The sequence below is a fragment of the Oncorhynchus nerka genome, linkage group LG28 (assembly GCF_034236695.1).
Source record: "Oncorhynchus nerka isolate Pitt River linkage group LG28, Oner_Uvic_2.0, whole genome shotgun sequence".
Lineage (NCBI taxonomy): Eukaryota > Metazoa > Chordata > Actinopteri > Salmoniformes > Salmonidae > Oncorhynchus > Oncorhynchus nerka.
In genome coordinates, this window is record NC_088423.1 from 20,111,543 (window position 1) to 20,131,338 (window position 19,796).

Sequence of the window (19,796 nt, forward strand, 5' to 3'; positions counted from 1 at the left end):
AAGCGCAGAAAACTAATTATGTAACCTATGCAAGCTAATGTTGAATTTATACAATCCTACATACAGTGTTTAAGCCGATATAGTACACTTGATAATGTAGAGAAATGTGGAGGGGCTGACACTGCACAAAAGAGACTATACATTGTTTGCTTCTTGTGGTGCGCTTGAGCCAAAAGGTGTCCCCTAAATATTGTTCAGAAATTACCCAATTGGACAGAAAGGGACACATGCTGAGTAAATAAAGATGAGACCACCAATACAGTTTTTGTTTGACTTTTTAGAGCAGCAGTATACTAAACATTAGGAACATTTTCCTAATATTGAGTTGCACCCCCACTCCCGTTTACCCTCAGAACTGCCTCAATTCGTCGGGTCATGGACCGTACAAGGTGTCAAAAGCGTTCCACAGGGATGATGTGGCGATGTTGACTCCAATGCCTCTCACAGTGGTGTCAAGTTGGCTGGATAGCCTTTTTTGTGTGTGTGGGGGGTGGGGTGGACCATTCTTGATACACACGGGAAACTGCTGCGCTTGATAAACCCAGCATCATTGTAGTTCTTGACACAAACCGGTGCGCCCCCGGGCACCTACTACCATAACCCGTTCAAAGGCACTTAACTGTTGTCTTGCCCATTCACCCTATGACAATCCATGTCTCAATTGTCTCATCTACACTGATTGAAGTGGATTTAACAAGTGGCATCAATAAGGGATCATAGCTTTCACCTGGTCAGTCTGTCATGGAAAGAGCAGCTGTCCTTAATGTATAGTCAGTGTATAAGGCTTGTGTTATGAGTAACCGTTTCAGTACAGCATTACCTGTCAAGTGCGACACACAATAAAAACACACAAACAGTAAAATAAGAAAGTTCTCTATTGTTAATGTAAAGTCTTCAAAGGGAAAAAAAACAGCAGTTAATAAATAAGCACAATGGAATATACTGTATCTCATCAGTATAAATAAAAGCTATATATCTTTAAAATAATAACTGTATAACTTATCTCCAGCTCTATTCGAGTTGAACAGAAGAATATTCAGGAAGTGACTAGGAAGGATTAGATGCACCCCTCCCACAACAATGACATCGCCCACATATATCTCACAACACATGCATCGAAGGCTTCCACCCACCCACCCAAACACACAGCCCACAACATTAGAGAGCAGTTGAGAGCAAACTGCAGTAACATACTTTGAAGAACCCATTGCAGTTCTGACTGAGGCCTCCAGCCTGTCTAGCGGTCTACAGCTCAATCATTGGACAGTCATAGAATTTGAATCTCTCTGTTTATCTAAGGGGACTGAAGCCCACTCATTATATAGTAGATATGTTCTGTACATGTGCAGTCTATTAGTAAACAAATGCAACTTTCTTTGAGTATAATACAAACATTTAGATTATACATATGTATATTTATCACTTTTAGTTGTTTTTAAAACTCTGTTTTATGTTTTCACACCAGGTTTAAAAATATATTAGAGATTGACCGATAGCACAGGGCATAATCCACACGTTCCTAAATTCACTAACATCCAAATCACTGTTTGAGCAGTGGGTCTAGTACAGTAACAAGGGTGGGACAAAAATTAGAGTCGGCGAGAGTCGCATTTCATACAGTTAAATTAATCCAGATTACATATGGCCCGGCCCTCTAATCCTCAAAACAACAGTAAATTACATGTTGCCCCACTGCCTATATCTAATATGTGAGGGCCTTGAGGCCTTAAGGCTAACTCCTCATTCCTCCAACATGGTTGGGCATCATTCATCTCCTCGGAGTTCCTCTACTGTCCATTTGTATCTGTGCCAGAGGGAGGGGTCGGGAACTGGGGAGGCGTTGTGGAGTCCCGCAGGTAACAGGGTTTGCGATTGGTGCTTTTTTTTTAAAGGCCCGCCTCCCCTGTGGCAATTGGTCAGAGCGTTGTCTTAGATCAGTCCCCGAGGATGACCTTGACAAAGCAAGCCACGTCAGTCTCTTTGGATTCGTGGGAGATGAAAAAAGGATGTTGCTGGGATGAAGAGAAGAAAAGATAAGAAAATAAATTAGACAATTTAAGTGATTCATGTAAAATCAAATAAAGTATAAAAAGAATATACTCAACAAAAGTTAGATATATAATCAATAGCATTGATTGGATATAAATTAAGTGGGGAGATTATTACAAAACAAATTATTAGTGGATTAAGTCTGCCATCTAGTGGTCAACTGTTAGTAATGGAAGAGGACATGCTCACATTCACTTTGTATTGAACATTTCTTAGAGTTGAAAATAAAGTGTGTAACTAAATAATAAGACATCTCCAAAGTTCAAAACACACTCACCATGAGTTCTGGGTAGTTTGGCCGCTCTTTGGAATTTTTCTTTAAGCTGCGAATGAAAAGGGCAATGAGAGAAAGGATTACAACTGCAATGTCTATGATTCATATAGAGATACTGTTAGATGACTCATATCTGGTAATGTGTCTCCCACTCCACTCTACTCCAGATTGAATCAGCTGCAAGCGGACATGGACCTGTCAACGGAGTAAAAACCCAAAGATTGGTAAATTCATCTAGCCAGCTAACTAAACTTCTAGTAATCATGGTCAAATTACTGATCGGGGGAGGGGCATTTATTTTGTAAATCATTCTCACACAGATTTCATATTCAAAACTGCAAACATTTATAGCAGTATGGCAAAATGAGTAGAATTGCAGGAAATTAGCTGTAAAACTGAAACAAATTATCGTGGCACAATGAGTAGAAACATGTGAAATTAGTTATAAAAATCCAAAATCTTCTCTGCCCCATGGCAAAAAGTGTAGAATTGCAGCAAACTTGCTTTAAAATGGCAACATTTTCTCTACGCCCCATGTCTAAATGCAGGAACTTAACTTTAAATCTTACATTTTTTTCTCTCCGCTGTCAAGAGGGAGGCTGCTAAAATCTTTTGCTCGCAAGGTGGGGGCTCCCAAAGGGCTAGTGCCGGCCCCTCATGATTAGTTCAGATTGTGTGGCCCCCACCCAGATCAAAGTTGCTCATCCCTGCTGTAGGTAATACGTTCCCATTTCGGACAGACATAAAACAGAAAAACTAGGGCCCTACATTGTACAACACAACAGACCAAGATGACCATTAGCAAGGTTTTGTGGTGGGAAAAATGTAATTTATCTTCTGTACTGGAGGCCTACATGTAAAACAAATGTAAAACCTTTTAGGGTTGTGTGAAGGGAAAAACGGCATGAGTAGATATGAAATCATTGGTGTGGAGGCCTAACAGTGCGCGGTAGACATAACAGGCCGGTGAGAATGCACATTTAGATACATTCCACAGAGGGTAGCCTAGTCTCTGGAACCCAGGCACATGCATCACATTCTGTCCTGGTCATAAACTACTTGTGGCTATTACAACAACAACTGGAAAAATTGTCAAGAGAAATTCACTTGTGAGTCTCAATCCAGCAAGCGCTCAAGTAGGACTCATACAATAGCCAAAGACCTTGAGTGGAATTAGACGAGGCAAAGTACAGAAAGAAAATACTGACATAACTGACATTGACAACACTTTTGTAGGGCCTAAATTATGTACAGGTAAGCCTGGTCCCAGATCTGCTTCTGATGTCTTGCCAAATCCAATTGTCGCTGTCATGACAAACATAACAACGACCATCCATAGACTTGGAAAGACAGCCCAAACAGATCTGGGACCAGGCTAGCTTTACAGGAGAGGAGAACGTACCACAGGGAGGTGAAGTCAACAAACTCAGGGGAGAACTGGTCAGCAGGAAGCTGGGGGGATGGTTCCTCCACCACCTGCTTCAGCTGCTGGAAAGGGGTGCCCCACGAGTCATAGGGAAAACGCAAGATGGCCAGCTCAATCTGAAGAGGGGGGCACAGGATATGACAGGGAATGAGATGACAGGGCACAGGATATCACAGTGCACTGCTAGAGGGCAGGCTATTCATGGGTTGCATGTTTCGTCACAATATTATTTTGAACATTTGTTTTATACTGATGAGCAACTGAGCATTCTACTCAATGCATCGTCAATGAGCGCTGATGAGCATTTCATCAAAAGTGCATTACAGTGGCTTGGAAATACAATGGCATTCAAAGAGAGGCAAATAATTTGTGGTAAAACCTTTTGTCATCATTTTGATGTCGCCAGATTGACTTTCGATGCAGTATAACGGTAGCTAGTTAGCTAAGATCGAGAGGTCACCTGATTTAAGATAGCTAACGTTAGCATTGCTAGCTATTTTTGAGGAACTTTGCTGGCTAATGACAATATTGCCGTATGTCGAAAGTAAATTTGACAACATGATAATGCTGGAAAAGTTGTTTCCTACTAAACATTTGACTACTTTAGCAATATAATCGTATTTCCAGGCACTGTAGTGTAATTTACACTAAACAGTCGTTAGCCTCCGCCCAGAATGACTGTGATTATCACGATTTTAGGGCACCAGTATTGCGTCACCGGTAGAGGGTGGCTTTAGAACATTCAAAACAATGGCATGACGCAACCTAGTAATGGAGGTGCAATGCAGGAATGCAGCATTGTATTGTTGTACATAAAACGCAGCATTGTATTGTTGTACATAAAATGCAGCATTGTATTGTTGTACATAAAATGCAGCATTGTATTGTTGTACATAAAATGCAGCATTGTATTGTTGTACATAAAATGCAGCATTGTATTGTTGTACATAAAACGCAGCATTGTATTGTTGTACATAAAATGCAGCATTGTATTGTTGTACATAAAATGCAGCATTGTATTGTTGTACATAAAATGCAGCATTGTATTGTTGTACATAAAATGCAGCATTGTATTGTTGTACATAAAATGCAGCATTGTATTGTTGTACATAAAACGCAGCATTGTATTGTTGTACATAAAATGCAGCATTGTATTGTTGTACATAAAATGCAGCATTGTATTGTACATAAAATGCAGCATTGTATTGTTGTACATAAAATGCAGCATTGTATTGTTGTACATAAAATGCAGAATTGTATTGTTGTACATAAAATGCAGCATTGTATTGTTGTACATAAAATGCAGCATTGTATTGTTGTACATAAAACGCAGCATTGTACTGTTGTACATAAAATGCAGCATTGTATTGTTGTACATAAAATGCAGCATTGTATTGTTGTACATAAAATGCAGCATTGTATTGTTGTACATAAAATGCAGAATTGTATTGTTGTACATAAAATGCAGCATTGTATCGTTGTACATAAAATGCAGCATTGTATTGTTGTACATAAAATGCACTAAGCTAAAGATTCTGTCGTTAGACGCCAGAAATTGGGTGATTTGTGACATTAGACCCCTCAATTCAACTCTGGACCTTGAATACAGTTCCACTGTGTTTTTTCATTGTTCTCCTCTAATCGGCACCGGTTTAGACCTTGGACACCAGGCGGGTGCAATTAATTATCAGGTAGAAGAGAAAAGCAGCAGTCTCCGGAGGTTAGGAGTTGAATACCCCTTCCCTAGACAGTTACATTTCTGAAAACTACCATTGGCAGCTGGAGGATCATCACGTTCTTTTGACACCAAACTGTTATTGGGTGTGATAGAATTTAGGATGTGCAAATGAGAGAGAGGAATATGTAACAGCTCTCCTGGAGCAGAGCAGTAGAGGGTCATCATGTCTCACTGAAAGACAAAGCTTTTCTTGAACATGAAAAACATGTTCTATTAGCACAATAATTATTTTAAATTCAATATAACTTTTTTTTCTCCACTTATGACTATTACTAGCAATGTACAAAATGTCACGCAGGAAAACTAAAATAAAACATTTAATCTGTGGTTACTGTAGCATTAATAAATATAATATAGGCCTACTAGTGTAATAATCACTTTTTTTATCATTATAAATGAATAATCTGCATAAGTAAAAATTTGAATAGAGACTCACCATAGTGATTCCTAAACTCCAAATGTCAGACTTGACGTTGTAGCCTTTCTGATTAATCTCTGGGTTGATCCTCTCAGGCTGGGGGACAGAACAGAACCGCGCACACACACACACACACACACACACATACACACACGAGACCCGGATAATATCACTTTAGTATTGCAAACTAACATTAGTTGTCCTAGACGACCCAAACTCCCCCCCATCATCTGTACCTCAAACACACACAACCCATTCTGTTCTCGGAGTGCTACCAGGCCTTAAATTGCTCAGCCAATCAAAGGCTCTGTGGACACACAGCAGCTAAAAGCTAACCGTGGTTATTAAAGAGCATGGCTAATGACATAACATAGAGACCTGTAGCACTTAAACATACAGGCAGCAAGCAGTCAGCTCAGTCAAACTTGTACAATAATTCATTAACATCATGTATCATATCTCTGTTCTGTAAACAGTTATTCACTGAGCCAGCATTTGGGCTCCCGAGTGACGCAGTCGTCTAAGGCACTGCATCTCAGTGCTTGAGGCATCCCTAGACACCCTGGATCGATTCCAGGCTGTATCACAACCGGCCGTGATTGGGAGGCCCATAGGGTGGTGCACAATTGGCCCAGCGTCGTCCGGGTTTGACCGGCGTAGGCCGTCATTGTAAATAATAATTTGTTCTTAACTGACTTGCCTAGTTATATAAAGGTTAAATGTATAAAAATAAAAACAAATTAAGTAACATATTGTATGAATTGGAATTCGTAATAGGTCATGTGAATTGTAGGAAATGTATTTATTTTCATACTATTTTTGCAGGACATAACATATCATAGGAATTGGATGACGTACACAGCTGTCCAACAGTTTTGGGGACCTGCTTTGGCTCATGAGCATCTTTAAGCCTAAATCCTTAATAGTTTGATTTTACTGAGTAGACATCTATTTTGTATATCTTTTAAAACCCCTATACCTCTCCTACCACACACCCACTTACCGCCATGTATGGCTTGCAGCCGGCGTCTATGGTCTTGGCCACGGAGTCCACCAGGTAACCACTGATCCCAAAGTCACACATCTTCACCTGGCCCTGTGTGTTGATCAATACATTTGATGGCTTCACATCTGAGGGAGAGAGAGGGGAGAAAAAGAGGAGATGGAAGGATATAGAGGATAGAGAGAGAGAGAGAGAGAGAGAGAGAGAGAGAGAGAGAGAGAGAGAGAGAGAAGGAAAGAGATATGGAAGAGACAGAGGAGTGTGACGGAAGTGAAAGAGAAACAGGGTCATCACTGATTTAATCTGCCGAGTCAGTTAGCCACAGTGACAGAACTGGGAAGCAGATAACAGTCTCAAACACACAGCCCTCAAAACACATTTGCAGCAGGACTGTGGTTGCTGGCTAGGCACAGTTTTCACTTTATTTTAGTAACCTGCAATCATCTTAAATTACTACATGCAATGTTAATACAGAAACAGACGCATGGAACACTGAGGTTTTAGACACAAGAAATAGAGACTTTGACCTTTGGTGAGACATGGTTTTAAAGGATGGACACTAGTCCAACTGTTTTAAGGTGTACCCCATAGATATGCATAATACAGGTAACTGCCAAAATAAAGGAAACACCAACATCGTGTCTTATTAGGGCATTGGGTCACCACAAGCCGCCAGAACAGCTTCAATGCACCGTGGCATAGATTCTGCAAGTGTCTGAAACTCTATTGGAGGGATGCGACACCATTTTTCCACGAGAAGTTCCATCATTTAGTGTTTTGATGATGGTGGAAAACATTCAAGCGCTGCTCCAGAATCTCCCTATGTGTTCAATTGGGTTGAGATCTGGGGACTGAGACACATATACACATACCCTTTAAACGTAACCCTAAGCATGATGGGATGTTAATAGCTTAATTAACTCAGGAACCACAACATACTTTGTATCCATCATTTACTCAAGTGTTTCCTTTATTTCTGGCAGTAACATATACATATTTTAATATAAAACGTTTTATTTAACTCTGATGTTACCTCGGTGGATCACTGACAGGTTACTGTGCAGATGTTCCAGAGCCTTCACTACCTGTAACCAGGGAGATTAGAACATAAGAACAGAACACCAGCAGAAAGAGGAGATAGGGGAATCCATATGGTTGCATCTATTATTTATTCATTCTTATTATATTAAGCATCTAGCATGAATTAACACATTTAGTCAACTACATGTATACCCACGTACAGTAATAGGCTATTCCTCTTTGTCTAGAGACGGACTGATCTGACAACAATACGTTCATAATATACTGTATATTCCTACACATAACCAACCCATGTATTATTCATCTTGGTCTCTAGGCTGACTGATAACTTTAGTCCTACTCATATGAATTAATAACCTCTACGGGACTGGTGTCCCTAAACCGGGACAGTTGTTGCTCAATATGCAATAATGTGACATTGTAAAAAACTGCCAGCTTTCAGGGACATAGACATGTCTTATATGGGCAGAAAGCTTAAATTCTCGTTAATCAAACTGCAGTATCCAATTTACAGTAGCTATTACAGCAAAAAAAATATTGTTTGAGGATAGAACACAACAAAACACTTCTCACGGAAAATGGTTTGATTACATTCAACTCTGAAGGTAAATAATGTACTTAAATTCAGTAATCTTGCTCTGATTTGTCATCCTGAGGGTCCCAGAGATAAAATGTAGCATAGTTTTGTATATTCAAATGTAGGAACTGGGTTCTACAGTTTGACCCCACTGTTGTCTCTGGCTCCACACCCACCCCGAGCAACCATCTAGATGTGTGAAGGTTATTGTGTATTCTGTAGGGATACTAATGATCCATCATGTATGACATTCCTGGGAGTGTGTAATCTTCAATTGTTTATTACCATAGCATTTTTGTATGTTCTCTATAGTTATGTACTTGAACATTCATAAATTCACCGAATTTATATTGATACAAAATATTGTGTAGTGATGTAATTCTTCACTGGATCAGTCAGAAACTTTGCACACACTGCTGCCATCTTGTGGACAACATCTAAATTACACCTATAATCCTCTCTCAATGTATGGCCTCTCTTGCATTTCAAATATGGAACATAAACGCATGCTTTTACCAAATAATCCCAAATCATCACCTACACTCTATGCATTTGTGGAGATCTGAGAGGATTTGATTGGTATAAGCAATATGGTGAAACTTCTACCAGTATGATTGTGCATGGGCCCAATCCAAATCGTCCCCTGCGCCCTAGTCCTACTCACCGAGACAGCCATCTTTCCCAGTATGTCCTCGGGGATGGTCATGCCTTTATCTATCACCTGCTTGTAGAATTTATCCAGAGAAGTGTCCATCAGCTCCATACAGATCCACACATCACCCTGATTACATAACAAGGGGCAATCTTTCATATAGTGGAGGATACAGTATGATGTACAGATGGAGAGATGGAGGGAGTCGAAAGGGGGAGATGGATAGAGGGGTACAGAGATTGGGGATAGAGAGAAAAAGAAATGGAAAGAGGGGAAGACAGAAAGATGGAGAAAGCGGTTGAGGGAGGGATTGGAAAAACACAACAGAGTCGGACCACATTCCTGACACACGGTTCGACTAACAGGAAAGAGCTTTTTCCAATGTGATCTGCTGTGGAGGGATATCCTGTGGAACGCTCTTCTCTTCAGGAGGAAGGCAACTACATCCAGAAAAATCTGGAATTCTTATTTGTTTATGTTGACTACAACATAAAAAGCTATGCCCTCCCACATCTCTATGGTACCGGTCTGAATGGCAGCACATCATTGTACTAATCATTGTACTAATCAAGGCTTTAATGGCAGTGTAGGAAGCCTTATGTTCCATATAGTTAGGAAGAGGACTAAGATAGTAACTCGGTACCTGCCTCTATGCACATACAGATGGGGCCAAATATATTGGCACCAATGCACGATTCACTGTTTCTCCTAAAATAAGTTTAAATTTAAAATAAAAAAAACGTTTTTTGTTTACACTTGTATTTGTTTAATTAACAACTGGCCACAAAGTCAAAAATGTTCTGGATGAAAAAAAATTAAACATTCTAATTTGGTTGGAGACAAGTGATTCTTGGCAAGTGTAATTTATCCTACTTGTGCTAAGTTTCAGGTGCCTACACACTAACAAAACATGGTTCTATATAGTGACAAAACCATAGCAGATCCCTTTTTGGTGCTATATACAGTGCCTTCAGAAAGCATTTACATGCCTTTACTTTTTCTATATTTTTCTGTGTTACAGCCTGAATTTAAAGTGTATTAAATTGAGTTTGTCACTGATATACACACACACACAACATAACAATGTGAACTGGAATTGTGTTTGTAGAAAATGTTAGAAATTAAAAATGAAAAGCTGAAATGTCTTGAGTCAATAAGTATGCAACCCCTTTATTATGGCAAGCCTAAATAAGTTCAGGAGTAAAAATGTGCTTAACAAACCGCATAATAAGTTGCATGGACTCAATCCGTGTTCAATAATAGTGGTTAATATGATTTTTGAATTATTATGACACTATTATGACACTCACTCATGGTTGCTCAAAAAGAACTGTGAGCAAAGCAAGCCTCAAAATACTCTCAATGAGCCACATTTGAATTATAACTCAAAGATGAAACAACACTTTTCTGAATTGCAAAGAACCATTAAAGAGTTCAAATGGTTATTTTAGTCATTATTGCACCACATAGAACAATCCCCCTTACCATAGAACCCTTGAGGAATCCTCATTTTATTTGTTGACAGGGTAAAAATAGCCTGTTTTAAAAAGAGAAAAACAGAACATTCTGATTGATTGCACTCCGTTTGAAATTGCAAGGGTGCCAATATACTTAACAGCATATCTGCAAGGCTCTGTCCTCTGATATCTTTGTAATGACATTGTAGGAAGCGTATGTTCCTTATAGGAATAAACTAGGTCAGTAGGAGAACCCCATAGAGTAACTTTTGCAATTGTAAAAACGTATGGCGACAAAAGAAACAAATAGGCTGTTTATTGTAAAGCGTATTTGGGTTTAAGAAAAACACCCTATAATGTCTAAGTATTATTGTTATAAAGTAGCTAGTTACCTCTCTGAAGAGTGCGCCGTAGAAGGTGACTGTGTAGAAGCAGTCTACTGTCCTCATTGAGATGTCCAGGTCCATCAGCAGTCTCTTCTGTTCTTGGGTGTTCACTGTGGCACGGATCCTCTAGGGTGGGAGCGAAAGGTCATCAAAAATCAATCAAGTCCATCCATCCATCCATCCAACAAACGTATTACATCAACAGCTGTCACTATGGCTGTGTTAACAAAGCCAGCCCAATTCTGATCTTTTTGGCCAATTATTGGCAAAATAACTGACCTGATTGGTCAAAATACCAGAATTAGGCTGCCTGTATAAGTGCTTTTGCTATATAGTAACCTGATCTAGATCTCCTGAAAGTGAACATCAATTACATCATCAAATCTCACATACCTTCACTGCCATGATCAAGCCACTGGGCATGTGCCTCATCTTGTCCACCACACCATACGCCCCTCTTCCCAGCTCGTCGATCTGCTCCAGGTCATCGGCCTTCACCACAAAGTTCTGCACAGGACAGACAGGGGAGAGTGCCATGTCAGGCTGGATTAAAACACGGCGATGTAATGAGAGAGAGCAAGACTGGGTAAAAATCTCCCTTCCTTCCCTTACTTCTCCCATACTTGAAGTATTCATTGAATACAAAAAGAGGGATACAAATATTAAGTCACAAGAGGTCATTGTTTTTTTTTTCAATCTTCATCTTGTGCAAACAAATAGAAACAGAGAGCGACAAACACGAAAAGAAAGACTAAATCCTAATCTACCAGCATACGGGGTCCCATTTTAAGTGGGAGTAGCTCTTATTCTCTTTATTTGAGAGTGCTGCTTTGCTCTGAGCTACGTCTTTGTTTAAACATCTACTCCAACCAGTTTTTTATCAACATGGAAAGCCTTGAACATTGAACATTGAAACACTAAATACTGTATATAGTCTCTTCTAAGGGGTTGATGGGTTGAGTCCAAAGACACCACAAATGCCCCTTTTCATCTGAAAGAAAAGTTTACGTAAATCATGGGACCATTTGTTTTCTTACACTTTATACAAGAACCAAAAAATAAATTGCTGCCCTGACTTTGACTTCAGGCTATAATGTAAGACAAAAAAACCTTGCATCTTTGCCAATGGAAAATTCCACTTATTTGATGAGTTTAAAATAACTATTTTTACTGCCCGTCAGGCAGTAAAGCACATTCCAGTCTGCCTACAATCAGAAGTGTTCAATCTGGGTCATAATGTTTGTTAGGCCGTTCTTTACGGCTCACAGACCCTTAATTGAGCCAAGCTTTCAGCTTTCTGCATCCAGACCACAGACAGAGGACCTAACTCAACCTAAAGTATACAGAGGTTTGAACAACTATACACAGATGTAAAAACATATGTTTATGTAAGTTCTTCAGTTTTATATAAAGGTTTTGTCTAAGGAACATGTGTGGGAAAGAACAGTGGTAGACGAAAGGTAAGAATGTGAGAGACAGTAAGAGAGCATACTGATCATTAACTAGATGAGGTACCTTCTCTCCGATGGTCACACAAGCTTTCGAATCCAAATCTCTTGGGGGTCTGTAAGGTAGACAGTTGTTAGGATTAAAAAAAACAGTTCATGTACATCATGTTCTGTATTCATCAGGGTTGGGGTACATTTGGAATTTCTGAATTAAATTAATATATTTATATTAATTTAATTCAGACAATGAATTGGCCACACCCCACAATATGCAGAAAATTTGAATTGAAGTAAAATGTAAATAATTTAAACCAATTCAACTGAGAGGTGAACCATGAGTCTCATTCACTTGACAAATAGTTTATCGAAAGGATATGCCACTTAATGCAAAAAATACACATACCATTTCAAATATTAATTTGATTGTAATTCAGATGTCACTGTATTTTCCTTCTTTGTCAAGAGATGTTAGATTGTTCCCTTGCATACTGCAGTGTTCGATCTAATGCATTCTGGGAGTTTTTCATCTTCTGATATTTAAAAACGTTAAGGGAATTATTCATTATTATGGACAACCCGAAACATGATCCTGGAATGTTTCCAGACCTCAAATTTTAAATGGTTTAAATTGAGTTTTAAAAATGAAACGTTTCAACCTTATGCTGCATGGCATCGCTGACCATATGTCAAAATAAACATTCATTTGGTGGCGTGTAGAATAAATAAGCCATTTGGATTTCATTTAAATAAATTCTACTTTCTTTAAAACAAATTCCAATGATATTCTAATTCAATCATTTAATTGAAATTAGAGCAATTTGCAACTCAATTCAGAATGGACCCCAACCCTGGTATGCATTAATTCATTATGATTTACACATTTCATGTGAATAACTGCATGTAGCCTAAATGTTAATATAACTGAGCATTAGTCCAGAGTTATCTTCTCTTTGACACTGAAGATGTGCTCCATCAACAATATTCACTGGGGCATTGCGCCAAATATAACAGTATGTGAACACATCCAAAAGCTCATCTAACTAGCCTCCTCTATCCTCATTAGTCATGGGAGGAAACAGTCGTCAGTGACATCTTTAGGATCATTAAGTTGATTTAGCAGCATTGTATCCTGTAAATTAATGTGAAACATACTTAAATCAAAAAAATCGGTTGCATTCTGCTGTTATATCATACTGTGCTATGATTGGTTAACACCAACCAGGTCGTGAGGTTATTGCAGTTCATCATGGCCGGAGACACGAACATACCAGTGTAAAGTGGTTATTTATGGTTCAACTTGCCACTTGCAAAAATGTGTATTTAATGTTTATGTATTTCACTTGGTAGGTTCAAGTCAGACGTCAATAAGGTGTAATGTCATTGGCTGCGCTTACAGATATGGGGAGATCTCCAACAAATTCTTTCCAGCCCGATAATTCTGTGCAGGCAGTAGGTCATGTTCTGAAGTGCTGTGTTCTGTTTTCATATTTACGATGTTTACGAGTTCAACACATGCATAATATACAGTTTGACGTCATTCCAGCCATGCATTTTGACATGATTGCTGTATGAGCGATTAGCTAGCATGCTCTGTTGAAGTCATGGTGGTAGTATTTAGCTCATGATTCATACATGGTAGTTTCTTCTTGCTGCAGATCCATGCTACAGCAACCGTCTTGGTGCATGTCAGATCCATGTTACTGCAGCAGATCCATGTTACTGCAGCAATCTTGGTGCATGTCAGATCCATGTTACTGAAGCAATCTTGGTGCATGTCAGATCCATGCTACAGCAGCCATCTTGGTGCATGTCAGATGGAGTGCCAGGGTGGCCTAGTGGTTAGAGCGTTGGACTAGTAACCGGTTCAAACCCCCGAGCTGACAAGGTACAAATCTGTCGTTCTGTCTCTGAACATGCAGTTAACCCACTGTTCCTAGGCTGTCATTGAAAATAAGAATTTGTTCTTAACTGACTTACCTAGTTAAATAAAGGTAAAAAAAAAAAAAATCCATGTTACTGCAGCCATCTTGGTGCATGTCAGATTCATGCTACAGCAGCCATCTTGGTGCATGTCAGATTCATGCTACAGCAGCCATCTTGGTGCATGTCAGATGGAGTGCCAGGGTGGCCTAGTGGTTAGAGCGTTGGACTAGTAACCGGTTCAAACCCCCGAGCTGACAAGGTACAAATCTGTCGTTCTGTCTCTGAACATGCAGTTAACCCACTGTTCCTAGGCTGTCATTGAAAATAAGAATTTGTTCTTAACTGACTTACCTAGTTAAATAAAGGTAAAAAAAAAAAAAATCCATGTTACTGCAGCCATCTTGGTGCATGTCAGATTCATGCTACAGCAGCCATCTTGGTGCATGTCAGATTCATGCTACAGCAGCCATCTTGGTGCATGTCAGATTCATGCTACAGCAGCCATCTTGGTGCATGTCACATCTTATGTGCTCAATACAGTGTTTTTTTATAGTTACACTACTGGTCAAAAGTTTTAGAACACCTTTTGGTTAATATTTTACACATTGTAGAATAGTGAACACATCAAAACTATTAAATAGCAAATGGAATCATGTAGTAACCAAGAACGTGTTAAATCAAAATATATTTTACATTCGAGAATCTTCAAATCGCCACCCTTTGCCTTGATGACAGATTTGCACACTCTTGACATTCTCTCAACCAGCTTCAACTGGAATGCTTTTCCAACAGTCTTGAAGGAGTTCCCTTCAAAAAAAAAAGGGAAAAAAAAGATAGCCCAAACCAGATGGGATGGTGTATCGCTGCAGAATGCTGTGGTAGCCATGTTGGTTAAGTGTGTCTTGAATTGTAAATAAAAATCAGTGTCACCAGCAAAGCACCTCCACACCATATTACCATCATGCTTTACGGTGGGAAAGACACATGCAGAGGTAATTCGTTCACAGACACGGCGGTTGGAACCAAAAATCTCCAATTTGAACTCCAGACCAAAGGACAAATTTCGTTTTTCTTGGTCCAAGCAAATCTCTTCTTACTGGTGTCCTTTAGTAGTGGTTTCTTTGCAGCATTTCGACCCTGAAGGCCTGATTCACACAGTCTCCTCTGAACAGTTGATGTTGAGATGTGTTTGTTACTTGAACTCTGTGAATCGTTTATTTAGGCTGCAATTTCTGACACTGGTAACTCTTATGAACTTATCCTATGCAGCAGAGGTAACTCTGGGCCTTCCATTCCTGTGGCGGTCCTCTTGAGAGCCAGTTTCATCATAGCGCTTGGTTTTTGCGACTAAACTTGAAAAAACATTAAAAGTTCTTGAAATGTTCCGGATTAACTGACCTTCGTGTCTTAAAGTAATGGACTGTTTCAGTTTGCTTATTTGAGCTGTTCTTGCCATGTATACCCCCCTACCTTGTCACAACACAACTGATTTGCAAGAAAATTCCATAAATTAACTTTTAAAAAGGCACACCTGTTAATTGAAATGCATTCCAGGACTACCTCATGAAGCTGGTTGAGAGAATGCCAAAAGTGTGCAAAGCTGTCATTAAGGCAAAGGGTGGCTATTTGAAGAATCTCAAATATAAAACATATTTACTACATGAATCCATGTGTTATGTCATAGTTTTTATGTCTTCACATTCTACAATGTAGAAAATAGTAAAAAAAATGAGTAGGCGTTCTAAAACTTTTGACCGGTAGAGTATATTAGTGATTTTTCCCCAGTCTGATAATTCTGTGCAGGAGATCTATGCTACAGCAGTCATCTTGGTGCATGTCACACATCTTGTGCTCATTCTATGACAGAGCAACTGGGACCAATACATGACCTTTTACGTATTACACAACGCAAAAGAGAATACAATCACATCTGTTACACCAGAGTTTAGTTAATAAAGTATAACTACGTTTTATAAAGATCCTGTCGCCCTGCATTTTATTATTTTGTACAAAGTGTGCAAAACAAGACATTCATATTATCATGTATCATAAAAAACAGGGGAACACATTATATTAATATATTAAGTTGCTCTTGTACCTTTGTACTCAAGTAACATTGTAATTACACTAGTAAAGACATGGTAATACAATTTTGGTACTATTTGGCTAATTTAGTAACCACATTTTATTTGCATAGTGAGTGTTTTTTGTAACTACACAAGGGGAATAACAGTGTTGGAATACACAAAGAGTTGTCATAAAGCAGATAAAGACTGAAAGCCTTACGCAGCAGCAGCAGGAGGCTGCTCAAACACGTCCTTGGAGAGCGAGAGCACCGGCTTCCTCTTACCTGGGGGACAGAAAGGACAGCAATAAACAACTGGAGTCTCTAAAACTGTTCCTTTTAGTCATCTCAGATGTCCCATCTTTGTGTATTTTCCCTTCCAGAGCCCAAGACCAACACCCGACAGCCAGTCAGACACTTACGGTTGGATGCAGTGAGTGACTCCAGATCCTAATTGAACACAACACGCCCTGTGACAGCGAGAGGAGATATGTCTGCAGTGGTGGAGCCAGGTGGGTTAGACTGCGAGCAGCGAGAGAAGAGGAGATATGTCTGCAGTGGTGGAGCCAGGTGGGTTAGACTGCGAGCAGCGAGAGGAGAGGAGATATGTCTGCAGTGGTAGAGCCAGGTGGGTTAGACTGCGAGCAGCGAGAGGAGAGGAGATATGTCTGCAGTGGTGGAGCCAGGTGGGTTAGACTGCGAGCAGCGAGAGGAGAGGAGATATGTCTGCAGTGGTGGAGCCAGGTGGGTTAGACTGCGAGCAGCGAGAGGAGAGGAGATATGTCTGCAGTGGTGGAGCCAGGTGGGTTAGACTGCGAGCAGCGAGAGGAGAGGAGTTATGTCTGCAGTGGTGGAGCCAGGTGGGTTAGACTGCGAGCAGCGAGAGGAGAGGAGATATGTCTGCAGTGGTGGAGCCAGGTGGGTTAGACTGCGAGCAGCGAGAGGAGAGGAGATATGTCTGCAGTGGTGGAGCCATCTGGAGGTACTGCACTGAGCGGGCAGAGGGTTTAAATGGCACAACGCCACAGTAACAGGGCATTACTGACACTCCTGATGGTGTGACTGGGGCATGAGTTACAGGTTGCCATCGCCGACAAAGTGTGTGTATGTGTGAGCGTGCACGCGAGCATCTGGTTCACACCTCCCCTGACTGGATGAGCAAGCTAGTGCTTCCACACACAGACCTGGGTTTAACTACCATTTGAAATAATTGCATGTCATTTAGCTTGCCTGTTGCAACAGAACCAATATTAAAAGTCCCAAAATTGGAAACCCCGCCCACCTGGCAGTCCAGGCAGACTAAAGCAAACGCTGAAAATATTTGAACGATTTCAAATCATATTTAAATCCAGGTCTGCTCACACAGCAGGGCTGGGCCACACATCCATGTCACACACTGTAAACAGGTGATGCCACCACCTGGCTTTGAGCGCAGTGATTTGACTTGCACCAGGAGGCATAGTTTTCAAACGTGAGAACATTTAAAAGTAACTGAAGACAAGTACTTGGGAGAATCCCACAGGGGTATTTTGACAATTCAGGTAAACCCACCTGACAATGCAAAGTCTGTGCTATGATGTTACAGGCTAATGCTCACTGTTAACAGTGCCTTCTCAGTCAATGACTAGCATTTTTTTGGTTGAAAAAGTTTCACTCAAGTATTGTGAGGAAAACGATCATACAATCCACGATACCATCCATACTAACTGAAACCTCACAAATATAAATAAAACACCCACACACAGGGTGTCCTGGTTTGTTGAAACCACAGCCCAGGGTGTGCCACCCCCACCACCTCTCTGTGCTGTCTCTCACTGCATACCTCATGGCTTCCACTTTCCAAAGCAGCTTTGTTGCACCAAAATGTCACTTTGGGTCCCTCCCACACGCATTTACACAGACAACAATAGTAGCCTAAATGAAAACCGACACTATAGTCTTCTAATAAGTCTACATTTGGACCAACAGTTTTTGTTCTATCTGCAGGTTTCAGACTGTCAAAATATTCCCTGCTCTATTCAACACCTGGCATGTGTGTTCAGTGAAACTTGGGCGGCTGAGGTCCGAACAGAGAGCCTTCCTATAACATACCCTGCCAGCCTGAAATGTTCTGAACATTGCAGACAGAAATAGAATGAATCTGACAATCATATCTGTTCTACACGATACATTTCTAACAGTATGTTATGCAACGTTACACATCCTTTGGACAAGCTGCTGGCAACTCTCACTGCTCTCTGTGCCAAAACAATGAATTTGTGAGTGGTTATTATGTACCAGGCACCAGCTTCCCCAAGCTTTCTCAACGACTATGCATGCCAGGCTGGCAAAGTATACTTCTGGCATTCTCTCTTTGGTCCTCTGTCTCCTCACTACCTCAAAAAATGCATTTTCATAACCCAAACTTCGGCCAAAAATAATATCTGGTTAGTGGTTTTGGTTGAGCACCGGCACCAACTTTACCAGGCTTTCACAATGATTGTGCATGGCATGCCATGCTGCTAGGCGATTCAGCAAAACTCCACAGAAATAAGCCTCAGCCTCACAGTCTCAGGCTCAATGGGATAGGACAAGACGCGGAACGCTCTGCTCCATCAAGAAGAGCTTAAGCTAATATGCTGCATTGTCTGTCCTGAGCTAATAAAATATGGTTAGTTTCAAAAACAGGCCTTCAAAAAAAGCTCTTCCTAAGACTACAATTCTGCTCATATATTTTCACATCTGTGAGAATTTTGGCATAATAACCACTCGCCTGCTAAATAAGTTATGTTATACTCAGACATGATTCAAACAGTTTTAGAAACTTCAGAGTGTTTTCTATCCAAATCTACTAATAATATCACATCATATCTTAGCATATGTGGGAACTCTTTCAAGACTGTTGGAAAAGCATTCCAGGTGACAACCTCATGAAGCTGGTTGACAGAATGCCAAGAGCGTGCAAAGCTGTCAAGGCAAAGAAAGGGTGGCTAATTTGAATAATCTAAAATATATATTTTTTTGTTTAACACTTTGATTCCATGATTCCATTTGTGTTATTTCATAGTTTTGATATCTTCACTATTATCCTACAATGTAGAACATAGTACAAATAAAGAAAAACCCTTGAATAAGTAGGTGTCCAAACTTTTGACTGGTACTCTGTTAATGAATCATTTCATCCAAACTGCTTGCATGCATCTGAGTAGCCAGTTCTATTTTAGACGCTTGAGTTACTGCAAGTCCAGCCTCTCCCATATCCTCATTGGTTTTAGGAGAATGTACCCACTCGGGTGACAGACGAATGAGGACCACACACCACTCCAGTTGGTTGCAGTAATGCACCTTAGTTGATTGCCA

At 40.2% G+C, this 19,796-nt stretch overlaps 1 protein-coding gene across 3 annotated transcripts in view; it reads right to left on the reverse strand.

Annotated features, from left to right (window-relative positions):
- Window positions 1–857: 857 nt before the first annotated feature.
- The window catches only part of map2k6 (mitogen-activated protein kinase kinase 6), a 49,814-nt gene continuing 30,875 nt past the window's right edge, over window positions 858–19,796 (reverse strand). For 2 of the 3 annotated variants that reach the window (XM_065012678.1, XM_065012679.1), the window contains exons 2-12: window positions 16,679–16,742; window positions 12,537–12,585; window positions 11,415–11,528; window positions 11,028–11,147; window positions 9,191–9,307; window positions 7,942–7,993; window positions 6,909–7,036; window positions 5,924–6,001; window positions 3,726–3,865; window positions 2,327–2,372; window positions 858–2,012 (exon numbers count right to left, since the gene is read on the reverse strand). In XM_065012678.1, the coding sequence (XP_064868750.1) occupies window positions 1,935–2,012; window positions 2,327–2,372; window positions 3,726–3,865; window positions 5,924–6,001; window positions 6,909–7,036; window positions 7,942–7,993; window positions 9,191–9,307; window positions 11,028–11,147; window positions 11,415–11,528; window positions 12,537–12,585; window positions 16,679–16,742 (986 nt within the window). In that variant the 3' untranslated portion in view covers window positions 858–1,934. Of the gene's footprint in view, window positions 2,013–2,326; window positions 2,519–3,725; window positions 3,866–5,923; window positions 6,002–6,908; window positions 7,037–7,941; window positions 7,994–9,190; window positions 9,308–11,027; window positions 11,148–11,414; window positions 11,529–12,536; window positions 12,586–16,678; window positions 16,743–19,796 lie in introns of all 3 variants that reach the window. The other variant, XR_010461664.1, reaches the window with a different exon arrangement.